At 51.5% G+C, this 19,010-nt stretch overlaps 1 protein-coding gene across 1 annotated transcript; it reads right to left on the bottom strand.

Moving 5' to 3' along the window:
* Positions 1-8,849, bottom strand: TMEM109 (transmembrane protein 109). The gene is made up of 4 exons (XM_075545654.1): positions 8,513-8,849; positions 2,998-3,241; positions 2,110-2,212; positions 1-1,372 (listed from the first exon to the last, which is right to left on the bottom strand). The coding sequence occupies exons 2-4, from the start codon at positions 3,232-3,234 to the stop codon at positions 972-974; spliced, it is 741 nt and encodes a 246-aa protein (XP_075401769.1). The 5' UTR covers positions 3,235-3,241; positions 8,513-8,849; the 3' UTR covers positions 1-971.
* Between the last annotated feature and the right edge of the window lie 10,161 nt (positions 8,850-19,010).

Below are 19,010 nucleotides of genomic sequence, written 5' to 3' on the forward strand. Positions count from 1 at the left end.
TAATAAAATAGCGTGCACTTTATTGAAAACCAACCAAGCGCTGGTAAAAATATCTATCTCTGCAGCTGGGAGTCCAACCCGTCTCAGGAAGAACTGGGCACTTCACATCCCATGCATGCCGGGCTTGGCAGAGGGCCCACCCATCCACTTCTGCATAGCCCCAGGGCCATCAACAGGGAGAGCCTGGTAGGTAGAGGCTCAGCCAGTAGACTCCCTGTGTTCCTGGGGAGGGGCATGGCCTCTGGTCTACACGCCTCCTGGGTCAGTGCTGGGCAGGTCGAGCCCCAACTTCTCCATGGCAGTGAGTGCAGGGAAGGACTAAGAACAGGCAAGAGGCATCTCCTTCAGGTTTCAGGGCTCTGCACCCCCACAGGGACCTAACAGGACAGGGACTTCGGAGCCCTTGGAGGCTGCAGCCCTCTGCTTTGGCTGAAGGGGAACTGGGATTCTGAGGGGACTGCTCTCCTGGACACAAAGCAGCCACAGTTCGCTTGCTGCCGTACAGGGCTCGGATTAAGGCACTTGTAACTGACTCCGTGTATGTCCTTGCCCCTGGCCCACCACTGGGCAGTGAAGAGGACAGGGACCTTCCTTGAGGGGCCATGGTCGGGTTGGAGGGCAGGGCTAGAAGACAGAGGACACATGGAAGGGGGCAGGTGCTTGGAAGGGACAATCCATCCAAAAGGCCAAGCGATCAAAAGCAGCAGGGAAGAGAGGGGGGTTGTGATGAGGCAGAGCAAGTCCCTCCTACCTGCCTGGGGGTGTAAACAAGCCAGACAGTCAGCTGGGGCCCAGGGCCCTAAGCACCAGCAGGGGACCAGGCTTCCTCTTGCTTGGCTAGGGCAGTAGGCTCTGGAGGTTCAGAGACAGGGCAAGAGCAGGCTGGGGGCCGGGGGGGGGGGGGGGGCAGCTGTGCAGCTGGAAGCTGCGCAGCTCTTTGGTGGGATGCAGGCGGCACTGGTTGGCCCTCCTCACTCCTCCTCCGCGCTTCGGGGCACCTTGGCTGCGCGCCTCTGTCGCCAGCGCAGCTCCTCCACCTGGCGCTCCAGCCCCCGCACCTTGACCTCCAGCTGGGCTGCGGAGGGCCCGGTGCTCTGGGTGCCAGTGAGCCGGCTCAGCAGGGCGTAGAGAGTCAGCAGAGCCAAGAGCAGCAGAGCCCGGGTGGAGGGGTCGGGCACCGACTTCACCAAGGCCACAAAGCCTGCCAGGAAGAGGCCAAGCTTCAGGCCCCACAGGATTCGGCCCAGCAGGGCCAGGACCAGACCAAGGAGCAGCGACAGCAACCAGTAGGTGACCAGGGCCGAGGCGCCCCACAACAGGAAGGTCTGCACCTGGCTGGGGCTCAGCTTCAGGCCCTGTGTGAGGTGGTCCCCTGGAAGGAAGGAAGCAGAGGCAGGCATCAGCTCATGGCTAGGCAGCACAGCCCTGGCACAACCAAGTGCAGGCAGGCTACAGCTGCCTCAGCCCCTCAACGGGACAATTCTAGCTGCCTCACCAGGCCATAGTTCACAGTCAAAAGCGAGTCCACAGCTTAGCGTGCTGCCAAGGAAATTCCTGCTTTTTATTTTAAAAATCTACCACCATTGACTTCAGCCACGTCATCTCGGACTCATAGTGATGCCTGTTTGCTTTTTAATCATTTTATTGGGAGCTTGTTCAACTCTTATCACAATCCATACATCCTTCCATTGTGGGTGATGCCTGCTCCAATACAGAACTCCACACAGGGGTTCTATGGGCCCTGGTGGCGAGCAGGGGAATACGCTTTAGTCCTCAGTTGGAAGCTGCCAGTTGGTCCTTGGGAGAAAGACAAGCCTCCAGAATCCAAAGGAATAGTTCTATTCTGCTCTACAGGAACTGACCTGCCGGCAGTGGCTTTCCTGGAAGCAGATCACCCACCCTTTATTCCGCAGCACTGTGGGGGAGGTTTGAATTGCCAAATCTTTAGATTAGGGCAAACTCCTTACCCCAGGGATCTAAACACTGGGGCTAAGGGGTCAGGGTCAGCACGCTGGCTGCCTCCCGGGACACCTGTACAGCCCAGCAGCTGGGGACAGCCCTAATCCTGCCAGGGACCAGTTCTCCCAGGCCATCCCCTTTGCCACTCACCATCTGTTCCCAAGGCATTCAGAAGTTGTGCAACGATCCCAGACAGAGCAAAGAAGGCCACAGAGATGGCCGAGGAGATGACCCAGAGCACCTGCGAGGAGGCCTGCGGGGAGAGAGAGTGTCCAGGCTGCATGTCACCGAAGCACCGCCATGCAGGCCAGCAGCAAGGGCTCCTGCCGGCTGCTCGATTCGACGGAGGGGTTGGCCGGGGAGGAGGTTTGTTTGTGGCCTTGGGTCTGCCTGGGGCCCCTGGCACACAAGTGTCCGGTGAGGAAGCCAAAGTCCCTGAGGTGCTAAGAGCCCGTGGTGGTGGGCCAATGTCTGTGGGGGAGCGGGTATCAGCTGACCCCTTTAGTCATCACCCTGTGGAACGGTGTGTGCCTGGCCTCTAGAAGGTGGTGACAATAGGCAAAAGGGATCTATCATGTCTCGGCCTGTGGAGGGAGAAGGGGTCAAGCAGCTGCCCTATACCAGGCGTTTGGGGGATGCTGCTGGGCCGCCAGCAGGCAGGAGAGACTGCCCTTCTGAAGCAACCCCTCCGGGTCACAAACGTCTTTCAAGGGGGAAGAGATGGGCTCATTCTCCATGTCTGACAACTAAAGACTTCAGGGCCCATCTCGACCCTGGTCACCCAGTGCCATGGCTTATACATGTGGCTGGGAAGGCCTGGGGCCAGGGAAAGATGAGGGTGGAGCAACCAGGCCCCAGGACAGGCATCAAATGATGAGAGGGAAAGTGTAGGTTGTCTCCTTTTGGTAGCATCAGGGCCTCTCTGCACTAGGGACCAGGGAAGAGAGGAGGTTTGGAGCCATGAGGGCTGGCCAGGCACAGCCCTATTCTCCCCTGACCAGTCCCAAGGGTGGGCCCAGGGGCCTCTCAGCTCCTTACCTCTGACACCAGGTGCATGTTCTCAGGCCCGACCCAGGCGTCCAGGGTCTCCCGCAGAGAGAGGCCGATCTGAGTCAGAAGACCCACCGGGACCTCCCTCTTCTGCTGGCCTGGTGGTGCGAAGTCTCGGGGGGACTGGGACACTGCCAAGTGGAGGAGGGTGAGGACCACTAGGACCCTCAGGCTGGTGTTGAGCAGCTGCTTTCCCCAGGACGAGAGGCTGCCTGAGTCTGCCATGGCTGGTCTGCCCGGAGAGAGGCACAGAGTAAAACCAGGAGTTCCGACGGGAAGAAATCCACTATCCCAGCTAGGAGTTGCCCTGCAGGCAGCCACGCTGAAGCCAGAGAGAGCAGTCTGCTGAGAGAACTGGCACAACCACCTGATTCCCAAGCTCCTCTTTCGCTTTGCACACCGCTTGCATATTAATTAGCCCCCAAGCTGCCTGTAATGCCTCGGGGTGAATGGAGAGACCTTCCCTCGGTTTCTTATAGTTTAAGAAAAGCTGGCTGATTCCGGATCTGGAGCCTTGGTGGCATAGGAGGTTACACAGTGGACTGCTAATTGCAAGGTCAGCAGTTCAAAACTACCAGCTGATCAGCAGGAGCAAGACTGGGCTTTCTGCTTCCGGAAAGAAAAGTCATGGGGGGGGGGGGGGCTTTCTACCCTACCCTATAGGGTTGAGTGAATGGGAATTGACTTAATGGCAGTGAGCAAAAGATAAAGATAAAGGCCTATGTCTTAGATGCTGTCGGTTTTGTCCCTCTGGAGCTTCTAATCTACTTAAGATAAAGCTGTTACCAACACACACACACACACAGTTAAAACCGCCATGGTCTGATGATGCAAACAGAAGGGCACAATCCTGCCCTCCAACAGGAATCCCAGATGCACATGAGCCAAGGTGCTGTGCAGGTTGCACCGTGTCCCCCCTCAAACGGATGGGAAGGAAAGGAGGTTAAGAAGTGGTGAGGCCAAGCCTTGAACCCAGATTTCCTGTTCCCTGTGACTCTCCATGTGGCTGTTCATCGGCACCACCTGGGCACTGTGCCAAGTGTGGCCACCCTTTCCCACTCCCAGGGGTCCTGATGCCCTTGTCCAGAGGTGGATCAGGCACGGGGCTGTGAGCTTCTGGGGGTGGGGGTGTGGGATTGGTCTGAGGGTCCAAGCCGCGGATCACTGATACAGGGTGACCTCACTGCTCCCTGCCAGGATACGTAAAGGGTTAAAGAAAGATGTTATTTTGAATAAAGAGAGACCATTTCACTAGGTCTGTGTTAGGCAGCATGGTACCCAGATGGCACAGAGGTTTAAGTGTCTGGCTGTTGACCAACAGGTGGGTGGTTCAAAGGGACCAGTCTCTCCAAGGGAGAAAAGACATGGCAGTCTGCTTGTCCCTAAAGATCACAGCCTTGGGCACCCATAGGGGCTATTCCACTGTGTCCCAGTCACCAAGCTGGGATCAACCCCACGCGGCCACACAACACCTACTTCACAAGAACCTACCAGGTGGGCATTGTGAGTACCAAGTGCTGACTGATCAGGGAGCTGAGGAAGTAGGGAAATGGAATTTGAGTCCAGGCGCATCTTCTTGCAGACCCCTGGCCTACAACCCCTTCGCTGTCGCCCTCCGACTGAAGCCTCCTCCGGACTTGGATGGCCAGAAAGCGGATTATTCCTGCAGGAAAACAAATCTGGCGCCCAGCACTCGGTTCAGGGGCTTTCTGGGGGAACAGTCACCTGAGCCAGTAAACTGCATGGTGTGTGTGCAACATGATGCTGCGGGCAAGCTATGACCCAACAACTATCTAGTCATCCAACCAGGTGAGGGGCAGCCAATAAAAATGTTTGCAAATCCACCTTTGACTTGCCACCCTGCTTGAGACGTGGCCAACAGCCCTGGCAAGTTCCTGTTCTCTTGGGGAGGGGGGGAGGTGGGCGGTGGGGGGGAGGAACAGGCAGACTTCTGAGGTTTTTGTCATTACCCTGACACTAGGGGGTGGGGTGGGTGTTGGCCAGAAATCCAGGGCCTTCAGGACAGAGAAGCCAGGGAGGGAAGTCCCTCCCTACTCTTGCAGCGGGAGGAGGAGGGGGAAGTCCGAGAATGGGCTCTAAAACTACACATTCAGGGAGAATCCGGGCCACCCCAGCTGTTCTAAACCCCTCCGGAGGGTCCCCACGTTGGCGCGCGCTGCACAGCATACAATCCAGGCGGCAGGTCCTTGGGCTGCGAAATCCTTCTACTCTCTTTGGCACAAACCAGGACCCAGATGGCTCCTGCCTGCCCACTGGCGGAGCGGAGGAAGCCTGGGTAAGGTCCTGAGTGATCTGGGTCAGATCCACGTCGGGGACCTAAAGAGCAGGTTGCTATCTTGGGTTGGATCCTATATCCCAGGACTTCCACCAGGAGGGATCGGATGTCGTCTCTGCCACTGCAGAAGGTCAGGGTGACATGTGAGGCTTCCCCCCTGCAGCCAGAATGATGCTCCAGTGGCCCCTGGCTCCATTGGGGGGGGGGGGGAGGGACCTGGAAAAACGCCTACTCAGTGAGACCAGCACCTAAGGACAGCAGATCCCAAATCTCCTAGAATGTCCCCTTCGGAGATAACAAGCATGGCTGACTAGTTAGCCTGTCTTAGTTCTAGACTAAGCCCAAGCAGCGCAGGAGCCCTGGTGGTGTAATGGGTATGCACTGAGCTGCTAACCACAAGGTCAGCAGCTGGAAGCCTCAAACTGATCTGAAGGTTTCTACTCCCTTTAAAAACTACAGCCTCAGAAACCCACAAGGGCAGTTCTGCCCTGCCCTGAAGGGTCCCTATGAGTCGGCATCAACCCGGCTGAGAGTTTGGTTTAGAGCAGGGGTCCTCAAACTTTTTAAACAGGGGCCAGTTCACTGTCCCTCAGACCCGTTGGAGGACTGAACGATAGTGTAAAAAAAAAAAAAACTATGAACAAATTCCTATGCACACTGCACATATCTTATTTTGAAGTAAACAAACAAATGGGGCAAAAACACCCGGCGGGCCGGATAAATGTCCTTGGTGGGCTGCATGTGGCCCGAGGACTGTAGTTTGAGGACCCCTGGTTTAGGGTTTCCTTCCAGCCACCCAGGGTCTGTCCCATCGCCATGACACATCTGCTCTTTGGCCACAGTTGCCAGGAGCCGAAACAATTCCTGGCTCTGCCAGAACCCCAAGGGGAATGAAACCCACTGCCAGGGAGTGCGCTCTGACTCGACACAGGGTTTCCAGGACCGTGTAAATCCCATGGGAGCGGGCAGCCTTGTCTTTCTCCCGTGGAGTGGCTGATGGGGTTGCCCTGCTGCCCTTGCAGCTCCTCACCGAGCCCACAGCACCACCTGGGCCCCTTCTGAGGGTCCCACTAGCTTCCTCTCCTGTGCTGCCAGGCTTCGGGCCCATAGGAAGCCCTCAGCAACAAACACACACCAAGTAGGTGCTGTGTGGGGCTGCGGGAGTGGTTGTCATAGGCTCAGGCTCTGAGCTTGCGACCAGTTTTGTAAAGTAGTGCTCCTCTCCCCACAGGTTATTCAGGAAACTGACGTGAGGATGTCAGTGGCCTGCCCAAGATCACACAGCGGAGCTGGGGCTTGACCCCAGAACCCAGGCTCCAAATCTTGCCCTTGAGCGCACTGCACGGATGGTCCTGGCACAAGAAGAGCTGATTCCTGCCCTCAAGGAGCTTATAGGTCTGCCAGATGGTAATAAGCTCAAAGTGCAGGGATATCCCGGTGCCCAGAGGGGACCGCACACCTGGAGATGAGTCTGCGGAGCGGGGTTTACAGGTAGAAGCATGAGAAGGCAGAGACAGGGACAAGACCTGCCACTTTTGTGCTAGCAGTTTGGAGGTGCTGACTGGCTGGGCCAGCCAAACCTGGCAGGGCTGGGGAACGGTGGAGGGAGACTGTAGCTTAGCTGTGATTGCTGACAGGGTGGGACAACCCATACCCGCCTGGGCTGGCCCTTCCTCCTCTCCTGGCCGAGTAGGTGGTTGGTCTCCTCTCTATGAATCCACCTGTGGCAGGAGGGGCAGCTAACTGGGTGCCCTCTGCTGGCCCTGATTTCCCCATCCAGTGCTCACAAGTGCCTCTCTGGAGCAACGGTTCTCAATGGAGATGCCCATCAGCACAGCCCGTGGAGCCTGTTCAAGCCAGGATGTCTGCCCCACCTTTCTGGGGAGAAGGGGTGGGGTGGGGGACTGGCAGGGCTTTTGCTTTTTCAAGCTCCACAGGCCTTTCTCAGGCACAGCCAGGCAGCTCTGACAAATGCAGCCGGCGGCGGGAAAACCTTCAACTCCAGGCAAAGCCCCTCTGATTGACACAGCGGCTGCAACAATTGGCTGAAACATAACCTCTACAGTGAGGGCAGCCCAGGGCTGGGCGGCGCTTCCTACTGCTGCACACCCAGTGGCTATGAGTCGCAAGCGACCTGATGCCACCTAACAGCAGGCAAAGCCCCAAGCGCGGGGCTCTGTGCCAAGGGCCTAGAAAAGCCGCCCCTCACATGGGCTACTTAACCCGTCTGGGCTTCCCTGTCTTGTCACTTGTATAAAGAGAGGTGTTTACACGTTCGCACGCTCTGTGTACCAGGTCATCCCCTGCAACAATGGTGCAGCACCCGTTCCCCCACCCCTCTGCCAAAGTCAAAGTAATTACATTGTAGCATCAGGTAGCAGTTAGCACACCTGCGGCCCGTCCGCCCCCCAGGAGATCTTAGGCACCTCGCGCTACACTTGCCACATAAATGTATCTTAGCGTTCCAGTGCTCAGCAGCACGCCACGAACCCCTGAGTGTAGAAGTGCCTAGAAGCCGAGGGAGGGATGTTTTCATCGCTGATCTCAATCAGCAGCAGCGGCCGCATTGGAAAGGCGCTGCCAGCTGGGCCGAAGCCGGCATTCAGGAAGGAGTCAGCGGGCCGGCAAGTCAGGGGTTGTCCCGCTAAGACCCTGACAGCTGCGGCCCAACAACTGTTTGGGGGCAGGGCGACGGCGGAGGGGCAGCCTTGGGGCCGCGCGGCGCCCGCCCAGGGCCCATCCTCCTCCAGAGAGGGTGTCAGTGGCATGTGCTATTTCCAACCGTACGTCCCCTGCCTGCCAAGCCCTGCTGGGTGGCGGCGCGGGCAAGGGGCGCGGCGGCGCGGCCGGGGTGCAGGGCCCCGAGGGGTTCGGGCCGCAGAGTTGGGCGCAGAGGGGCTGGAGCTGGCCTCGTGCCCGGGTCAGGCAGCCGCCGCGCCTCCGCGGACCTCGGAGCGGCGCTCGGAACCCGCTTCTTCCCGGAAACGCGTGCCTCCCGCGTTACCTAGGAGCAGCGCCCCCCGTTGCATAGCAACGAGGATCATCCGGGTCCCCAGTGCGTCCCCCCGCGCGGCCCCGGAGCCCCTCGGACCCCTCCCCATTCGGGCTCTCCAGGCTTCGCGGCTCCACCCTGGCCCTGCCCGCGGCGACTGCCACCTCCGGGTCCCACGCGCCGCCCCGCAAGCCCCGGCCTCGACATGCACTCACCGGACTCTGGTCACTGCTATCCTTCACGTGCGACTTCGCTAAAACGCGCCACCAAACCCGCGCCTCGATTCCGGGGCGTTGGTTTATCGTCTGCGCTTGCGCAAGGCGGGAGGCGGCCGGAGCCAGGCGGTCGTGCTCTCAGGTTAAACGAGGTACCCTGAGCGCATGCGCTCTGCCCTTCGGATGACGTTGTGTTGATTTGGGGTTGTTGATTTTTTTTTTCTCCTCTAAACATTCCCTCCGAGGAAAGAATGGAATCGGAAGTTACAAGCTGGGAACGGAAGGCTCTGTCTGGAAAGGGGAAAGAAGTGGGCTGCAGGGTGCGAAAACGGTATCTTTGAGCTAGGGATGGAAGCCAACTGGCTTCTCCCCAGCCCCTCGGCAATTGGGGAAATGTAGTTCTTGTCGGCAGCGGGCTGCCTGCGGCTTTGTGGGAAATGTAGTTCTAAGGTGGCTCCTCCCTAGAACACTTAGTCTTTTGCAGCAAAGTTTTGGCGCTAAAAAGACACAAAGGGAAAAGACGTGGGAGCTGAAATGAAAGGCACCCCAATGCCGCCTTCTTTAAATCGGCTTGTGTCCTAAGCTTCCCGTCCTGAAACCTCCAAAAAGGGACCCAGCCCCACCCCTTTTCTGGAACAAAGGGATCAGGGATCGTGGTGAAGGGAGTGATCTTTTGCCTGTCATCCTGACCAAGTCGCTTGATTTGGGGGCGCCACGGTTTCTTCAACGGTAGAACCGGGAAGGTAGTAACAATCCTACTTCATGGTAGGTGTGAGGATTCAATGAAGTCAGGAGACTGACACCCACATAATTTTTTATCTCCAAGACTGTCAGCCAGTGGACAGCTTCTCCCTGTGGTTTAAATCAGTTCCTCAAACTTGAGGTTCTAAAACAGGAACTCTTCCCCCCCCCCCCCACTGGGTAAACACACTGGGGACCGGGATCCTCATTGCTGTGAAACGGGTGAAGGCTGCACTTCTCCTAGGTAGTAGTTCTTTCTTGCCTACCACCAAGAGGTTTCCCAAGCATCACCAAGCTTCATGGTGTCCCCCCCCCCCCCCCCCCGGTGTTTCTCATACCCATCTCTGCCAGCGCTCCATTCCCTTCCTGCCACAGCCAGGTGCCTCATTCTTCTACAATAGACTCAAGGAGCCCCTGGGCCCGGGACCTCACCTCCCAACCTTTGTCACCTCAGCAAGTGTACATTTGTTTGTGAGATTGTTGCTGATTTGTAGCACTCACCAGATTTCTTCCCCACCCCCATGTATGAAATGTAACTTCCTCCTTTCCAGGACAAATCCACTTCTTTTCCATTTGGAGAGGAGGAGAAACCATCTCAGAGAGTTCAGGGTTCTTTCCATCCCTGATTTTGGGATGGTACACATCTCTTAAGAGGTGAACCTAGGGCCAGAGAGGCAGGGAGAAACTCAGCTGACCTCTGGGTATCAGTTGTCTGATCTGGCTAGCTCCTGAGGCTTCCAGTGCTCTTGTTTCTCTGCACAGATCTGCCTGGAAGTGGAGCCCAGCTGCTCTGGGTAATTGGCCAATGTTCCCGGTGTTGCCCAAAGAGCAGCCCCTGCTTTACTGGGAAGGAACAGGGCACAGGATTCCTTCCTCAAGGAAGGAGTTCATAGCTTCCACCAGGAGCTATGAATCTCTCTTTCCCTCTAAATCTCTCTTCGCAGCCAATTCATATAGGGCAGGGCAGAACTGCCCCCCCCCCCATGGATTTCTAAGACTGTAACTGCTTACAGCAGCCCTGGTGGCACAGTGGTTATGTGTTGGGCTCCTAACTGTGAGGTCAGCAGTTTGAAACTACCAGCATTCTGAGCAAGAAAGACAGGGCTTTCTACTCCAGTGAAGAGGTACAGTCTCAGAATCTCACAGGGGCCATTGCCTGTCTTATAGAGTTCGTAGGAGTCGGCAACAAATGGATGGTAGTGAGTTTTCTAATAACTTTATGGGAGTAGAACGCTTTGTCTTTTCCCCATGGCAGTAGATGGTTTCGAACCACTAACTTTGGAGTTAGCAGCCCAATGCAACAAAATGAGCTGCTAGATGAAGAACTCGGCTTTCCTCTCTCCAGTGTGTCCCCTTCCAAGCCATCCAGCTTTTTAGAGGAAGCTTCTGGAATTGTGTTGGTTTTTAGGTTATACTTGCTAGCTCAAATGTAATCGGATCCTGTTCTGCTGCCAGCCAAACAAGTCTAACCACCTCTGGGTTCAGGGCCCCACCTAAGCTAACCCACTTAATCTCTTACCACATCTCAGTACTGTCCATACCTGCCTCATTAGGCTACTTGTCATTCAACCAACCAAACTTAGGAAGTTCCTCCTATGAGGATTTAAAAGAGGATGAGAACAATAGAGACCAGGACAGACCCATCACTGTCATCACAGTTTGCTGGGAATCCAGACATCGAATCTAATTAGAAAGAATGAAATGATTATAGTTTTTGGCAGAGCAGTTCCCAGAGGAAGAGAATGACAGGCTGCTCAAGGAGCTCCGGTTTACTGCCCGTTAAGTGGTGCACCGCAAGGTTGACAGTTCACATCTACCAGCGGCTCCTTGGGAGAAAGATGAGGCTACCTGCTCCCATGGAGATTTATCTAGAGTTCCTAGGAATCATAATCGATTTGATGGATGTGGGACAGGGACTAAAAGAGCCCTTGGGGGTTTGAACAATTTGGACTCAGCTACTGACAGAAAGGAAGGTGTTTCAAATTCACCCACATGCACCTCTGAGGAAAGACCTGTTGGTGTGTACTTCAAAGATCACAACCGTTGGAAACATCACGGAACACAGCGTTTCTCTGCTTCGTGGGTGGTCACCTTGAGTCCGATTCAGCTTGCCGGGAACGGGTGGCGAAACCTTGACTTCTTGGTCCATGTACAGATTGTGCATGAGCACAATGAAGCATTCTGGAGGGAAGTCATTCAAGCAGGACAAAGGGCCCTGCACGGTTCAGAATCAGGAGAGATGTGTATCAGGGTTCTGTCCTTCCTCCACACAAGTTGTATGCTGAGCAAATCATCCAAGCAGCTGGGCTCCATGAAGAAGAACAAAGTATCAGGATTGGAGGAAGGCTTATTAACAACCAAAACAAAGTATCGGGATTGGAGGAAGGCTAATTAACAACCAAAACAAAGTATCGGGATTGGAGGAAGGCTAATTAACAACCAAAACAAAGTATCGGGATTGGATGAAAGCTTATTGACAACCAAAACAAAGTATCGGGATTGGAGGAAAGCGTATTAACAACCAAAACAAAGTATCGCGATTGGAGGAAGGTTTATTAACAACTAAAACAAAGTATCGGGATTGGAGGAAAGCGTATTAACAACCAAAACAAAGTATCGGGATTGGAGGAAAGCTTATTAATAACCGGTGATCCGAAGATGACAGACTGTTGCTTACAGAGAGCAAGTAGGATTTGAAGTACTTGCTGGTGACAATCAAAGACGGCAGCCTTCATTATGGCTTGATACTTAATGCAAAGCAAACAAAACTACTCACAACCGGTATTAGCCTGGCTTGACTAGAGAAACAAATCCAGAGACATGCGTGTGTGAGAGAGAGCTTTATATAAAAGAACAATTGAGTATTGAGAATACATCCCAACCTAGTCCAGATCAAGTCCCTAAGTCCAATATTAACCCATATGTCCGGTACCAGTCGATAAGTTCCTCTTCAGACTCAGGCAACATGTGCAATGATGCTGAATGCAGGAAGATCACAGGCCAGTGGGTGGAAAGTCTTGTGGGTCCAGTGGTAGTGGAAGCATCTCAGCACTGGCGTGGTTCTCCACGTGTCTCCTCCAGCCCTGGGCCCTGGCTACGTCAGCATAGCGCATACAGGTTCCTCATCAGTCATGTCTCTCAGGGAGTGAGCATGTGCCCTGCCTCTAATGAGCTAGTTATCTCCACAGCGCCTCCAAATGAGGTCATCAAGTTGTGACCCGATTGACTGGCTAAACCCCACCCCTTCACTCTTCAAGCCTCAAATTGACACCAGATCATGGAAATACCACATTGAGCATGTTCTTCCCCTTTGGTTTTTTAATTCTAGGCCCTTGCACATTTTGTTTTAATATTTGGCTTTGTTTTCTTGAGCTGCCCTTCGAAATTTTCTATTCAGCCTCTTGACTTCAGCCTTTCTTCCATTGGCTTTAGCTACTCTACAATTAATAGCGAGTTTCAGAGTCTCTTTTGCATCCACTTTGATTGTTCCTTCTTTATCTTTTTGCTTTCTTCGTGGATGATGGTCTTGCTGTCCTCCCACAGCTCATCGGGTGTTCTGTCATTAGGTGTCCAATGCCTCAAATCTCGTTTTGAAAGGCTCTCGACACTCAGGTGGGATAGACTCAAGGTTGTGTTTTGGCCCCTGTGGACTTGTTTAAATTTTCTTCAGTTTTATGCTGAATTTACATATGAGCAATTGATGGTCTGGTCTGTTCCACAGTCGGCCCCTGGCCTGGTTTTAGCTGCGGATACTGAGCTTCTCCATGGTGTCTTCTCACAGTTGTCATCAGTTTGATTTCTGTGTGCTCTTTCTAGGGAACTCCGTGTGTACAGTTGCCTTTGGTATTGTCGACACAAGGTTTGCTATGAGCAAGGGGTTGGTTTAGCAAAATTCTACCATGAGATCTCCGGTCCATGTTTACCATCTAAGTCCATCTTTTCCAACTTTTGTTCCTTCATCTTGTTTCCAACATTTGCATTCCAATCACCAGTCACTATCATTGCAGCATGATTGCATGTTTGATCAATTTCCAAGTGAAGTCATTGGTAGAATTCTTCAATTTCTTTATCACTAGCTTTTGTGGTTCGTGCATACAGTTGAATAGCAATATCATCCAATCACATAGCCTTGTACTTTATACTGGATTTAGCAAGAACCGGTCTGACAAAGAAGGACACAGATTCCTCTGGACTGTGTTCTTCCTGGCATAGTCAATCACACGATTGTCTCATTCAAAATGGTCAACCAGCCGATTTGAGCTCTGTAATCCCTAGGATATTGCTCTTCATGTATTTCATTTCATTTTCGACCTCTTCCAATTTTCCTAAGTTCATATGTCACCTCTTCCAAGTTCCAACCATTAGAAGATTGTTGCAGTTGGTTCCCTTTACCTTGGGTCATGCCCCGTCAGCAAATGAAGATCTCAAAGACTTTGTCCAATTCAGGTGAGCATGGCCAACTCCCATCTCCTCTTCAATCACACTCCCAGTGCCCTCGGACCTGTAGATACTGCCCGCAATATCTACAACAATATTTGCATCCTTTATTGAGGCTTGACTTATTTGAAAATGCTTTGAAGCTCTGCATAAGGTTTTCAGAGGTTTTCTCCTCTGAAGTGGGGAGCCGATTCTTTCTTCATTGTCTGTTCATAGTCTGGAAGCTCTGCTGAAATCTGTTCACTCTGGGTGACCCTGCTGGCATTTGAAATACCAGTGACACAGCTTCCGGCATCACAGCAACACACAAGCCAACCACAGTACAACGGACTGACAGACAAGTGTTGGACTTACGGACTGGAGTTGCCCAGGCCTGGGATGCTTTCTTGATGTATAACTACTTCTTGATATAAAACTCTTTCTTATACGTATAGGAGTGTCACTAGATTTGCTGCTTTAATCAACCTGACCTAACACAAAGCCTTTCCCTGGAGCCGTTGTGCAAATCTAAACTTCTAGCCTCCTAAACTGTGAGAGAATGAATGTATTGCTCTAAGTTCATCTGGTTGTGTGGTGCTTCTGTTACCAAAGCAACAAATAACGAAGATAGCAACCAACAATAGGAAACACTCTTGGGAATTTTCTTCTACTATGTTGAATGTCATGCCCTCAATCAAATGAATGATTCCAGAGAGCAGGAGGCTTGGTTCTCTGGTGCATTCATGTGTGTGTGCAATTGTCAGACACAGTCATCCAGACAGTGCCTGTCACACCCGCAGTCAATATTTGTTGAATGGGTGGAAGGCCTGGGGAGTAGCATAAATTGGTTTTCCACTGAAAGTAGATCACTGGTTGTTCAGCGGGAAGAGAATTTAGTGGGAGGCCAGGCATGAAGCAAGAGCAATTAGGAAGGCATCTTTATTAGTTCCAGGAGAGCGAGCATCATGGTCGCTAGGGCAGTTTCGCTGGCTTCCTTACTGTGTTCCAAGGTGCCCTGGTGCTGTCCTGGTTACACGTTGGACTATGATGGGCATGGTTGGCAGTTAAAAGCCACCAGTTTGGGTGATCAGCCTCCACTACCGAATGGGTCCTATGGGGGCAGTTGAGTAATTGGAGGGTAAATTAAAGAAACGTCAGACAAGACATGCAAGAGCTCACCTCTTCCATCGAATCTGGAACCAGCAACTCTGGAGGAGGAGCTTAATGTATGAGGGGAACACCCCCCCCCCAAAAAAAACCTCAAAACATTATGGCACTGGGTGGAGCAGAGCTTTTGTAGTACACTAGGTGAGCATGGAGCACCTGGCTCTGAGTTTGTGTACTCAGTGGTGTTGCCTGGGAAGGTTCTCAATGATAACAGTGAATTTTCTTAAAAGCAGTTTCACTCAAACCGTGATTTTTGTGATGGCTGATTTAAGAGAAAAGCTTGCGGCTGTGATATTTTGTCTCCTGCTTGGGATAAAAAAATGGTGCAGAAACTGTTACGATGTTGAACACTACTTACAAGGACAGCGCTATGAGAAAAACTCAAGTGTAGGAGCGGTTTCTCCTTTCAAAAAAGGTAAAATGTTGATTGATGACAAACCTCATTCTGGACATCCGTCAACTTCCTGAATGGAGGAAAATGTCGACTAGTGCTCCATTTGGAGTTCGTTCTACCAGGTGAGTCTGTAAATCAAGGTTTCAATTTGGAGGTTCTGAAAAGATTGTGCAATAATGTGGGACAAAAAAAGCCTGATTTGTGGCAGTGGGGGGATGGGTGGGTGGGGGGACTGGTTCTGCCATCATGACAATGCTGCTGCATAGCCTCTCATTGTGCCAGTTTGGGGCGAAAAATAACGTGCCTGTCTTGCCCCACTTACCTTGCTCACCTGACCTGGCTCCAGGGGACTCCTTTTTGTTTCTGTGAATGAAGAGGGACATGAAAGGACAAGGATTTGATGGTGCAGAGGAGGCGAAGAAAAAAACGAGGGAGGTGCTGGCAGCCATGCAAGCAGATGAGTTTGAAAAATGTTTCCAAGAATGTAATCACAGATTTGACAAATGTATTAAGTATAATGGAAAGTACTTTGAAGGTGATAAGGTTGTGTCATAAAATAATTTAAATACATAGCTTTGAAAAAATACCTTATTTCTTTTAGGTACCCCTCTAACAAGCTTATATAATCACGGGGCATGCAATTCATATACACATATGTAACAGGAAGGGGATGTGCTATGGACATACACATGACAGGAAGGTACATACAGACCAAGATGGGTGGGTTCTGGAGTTAAGATGGCACTTTAACCTTGGTGATCTCTGAGCCCACTTGACCTTAGTCGGTGTCCAGAAACTCTACTCCAGGGGAGCAATCTATGATCCTTATCAGAAGGGAGTGGGGTGGTCTGATCACTCTTGATGGCAGACAACCTTCAGGTGGGTAATCTTCAAGCAGTTAACCTTCAAGTCTGAAGTTTTCAGGGAAGCCAGCCCCTAACAAAGCATCATGGGTCCGGCAGGCGCAATTGTAGAGCGATAATATCTAAAGTTTATAGAAAAGTCATAGAGAATAAGAGAAATAGGAGAGGAAGTTAAATGAAGGAGTCAGACACATTTCAGGGTAGCATGCTCCCGCTTGGGGGCCCACATGGGGATATGGAAGGTGAGAATGGCAGGAGAGAGATTTATTTCTAACCAAGGCTTATAGAGCTTTTGGAGGTGTGTGTAAGCCCCCTGATTACAGGTAAAGACATATATCCCAGGAAGGGGTTGTTCTACAGGTAATACAGTAACAAGAGGGGAAAATCTAAGGGTATACATGCAATAGGAAGGGAAAGGATTGGGGGTACACATGTGACAAGATGGGCAGATCCTAGATTCAGGATGTCAGCCTAACTTTGGATGTCACTGCACAGGTTTGACCTAAGCTCTCCAGGGAAACAATCACTGTCCTGTCAATAGGGTGTGAGCTCCACCTACAGTGGACCAGACAGTAGTCTGATGGCTCTTGATGGCTGATGCCTTCAGGAGAATAGCTTGACAATCATTTACCAGTAGTTGCAAGCAGTGTCCTAGGACTGACATTATTCCTGGGGGTGGGAAAGGTGGGGGGTGGCGGTGTTGTGGGGGGAATAACTTTAGTAATGGGATTCACTCACAAACATGAAGGCTTCCCTCCACCAGTCTCGGTCTCCCAGACTCCTTAAATATGAGTGTACAGAATTTGTCTGCATACACTCTCTTCCCAGTTCTGTTTTCCCTACACCAGCAGCTCCGAGGGAGCAAGACTGGGCTTTCTACTCCCGTCAACAGTGACAGCCTCAGACACCCACAGGGGACGCTCTGAGTCGGCACTGACTGGAGGGCAGTGAGTAAGTAGTATGTTCCCGGCATACTTCAAAGTGTTGCTTATGCACGAATTGATTATAAAAAGCCCTGTTGGCACCCTCCTGATATTACAGAGAAGGATATAATAGATAAGAAAATGATGCTTTAGGGACACTTACATAGCACACTAGCTGGAGGAAGCAGAGATTCGGATTCATGCGCAGTCTGACTTTGGTGTAGACGAATTTGGCTACTATACTATAGTGTACTATACACTACCTGTTTGGGCTTAAGCCGCACAGAGGGAGAGACCACAAGATTGATCTGGAAGCAACCTAGGAGACTTGTTTATTTGTAATAGTGGGTTTACAGACTGGGAAAACAGTGACAGCTGGCTGGACAGGAAAGGATCCTCTGAGGGGGAAACTCTGTGGGGGCTCCTTTATACCAGTTCATAAAGAACCCCCCCCACAACTTTTACTTATTTTGTAACCACTCAGACCAGTTGGTAAGGAATCTGTTGTTTATTTTTAAGGGTGACCTTTCTTCCCAATGCCTCCCTGCCCTCTTGCCAACACCCCTCCCCCGTCTAGCTCTCTATTTTTCCTTTTGTTTACGGAATATAACGTACAAATCTATGTATATATTGTGTGTAGTTGTACAGCCTATCTCTTCAAAACAGTGCCCATATCCCATCAAACCTCCATATATGTAGTTCTTTTGAGTTGCTCCTCTCACCCCTTTCCTCCATTCTTACCTTCCTGCCCCTCTCCTCCCCGCTGGCCCTGGCCTTGTTGTAGTCTGTAAAGTCTTGTCCTTTGATGGGAAAACCATTGTGGCTTTTCTTTTTCCCCTTATAATAATGGCATCATGAAATATTGTCTTCATGAGATTGACTGATGATTCTGAACACAATGTCCTCCACGTCTGTCCGTGTCATGAGGCGTTGACAAGCTTGTCAGTTTTGTAAGAGTGCACACTGTTCCATTGCGTAGCGGTACCAGAGTTTGTTCTCCCATTCCTCTATAGACTCTTTGTTTTTTTTCATCTTTTTGCTTCTAGGAATGGCTGTGATAAACATGGGTGTGCATGTCTGTCCCTGTCTTGTTCTTTATTTCTTTAGGGTACATGCCAAGTAGAGAGATTGCAGGATCATAAGATATTTGTATTTGCATTTGTTTAGGAAATGCTGTACTGTTTTCCAATAGTGACTGTACAATTCTGCAATCCCACCACCAATGTATGAGCGTTCCAATCTCTCCACATCTTCTCCAGCATGGCCGATTGTTACCATTTCATTTTGCAAAGCATGTTGGTGTGAAGTGGTATCTCATTGTTTTTTAAATTTGTAGCTCCCGTATGGCTAATAAAGGCAAATCCTTCTTCACATGTGTGTTGGCAGCCTGGAGGCCATCTTTAGTAAATTGTCTATTCATGTCTTGTGCCCTTTTATAATTAGGTTATTTGTATTTTTCTTGTTAAGGTGTTGTAGTTTCTATAGATTTCTTTTATATTTACTCTTTATCTGACATATCATTGCCAAATATTTTCCCCCAGTCTATGGGTTCTCTTTGTACTCTTTTGATGTATATAGATGTCATCTTTTTAGAAGACCTCCGGCCTCTGTTGTGGTGGTGGTTGTTGCTAGGTTCCATCGAGTCAGTGTTGGCGGAAGGAAGCCCTGCTCAGTCCTATATGGTCCTCACAATCGTTCCTAAAGGTGGCCCATTGGGGCAGCCACTGTGCCATTCCAACTCATTTCAATATTCTCCACCTGCACCACAACTCAAATGCACCAATTCTTTGTCGGTTTTCCTCAGACAACGCCCTCTGCCATGCAGGTGAGGCTATTGAAAATGCCATGGCTTGGGGTCCGGCGCACCTTAGTCTTTAAAGTGACATCTTTGCCCTTTAACAATTTAAAGAAGTCTCGTGCAGCAGATTGCCTCAATGCAAGGTGTCCTTTGATTTCCTGTTGGCGGCTGCCACGAGCCTTGATTTTAGATCTAC

The sequence above is a fragment of the Tenrec ecaudatus genome, chromosome 4 (assembly GCF_050624435.1).
Source record: "Tenrec ecaudatus isolate mTenEca1 chromosome 4, mTenEca1.hap1, whole genome shotgun sequence".
Taxonomy (NCBI): Eukaryota; Metazoa; Chordata; class Mammalia; order Afrosoricida; family Tenrecidae; genus Tenrec; species Tenrec ecaudatus.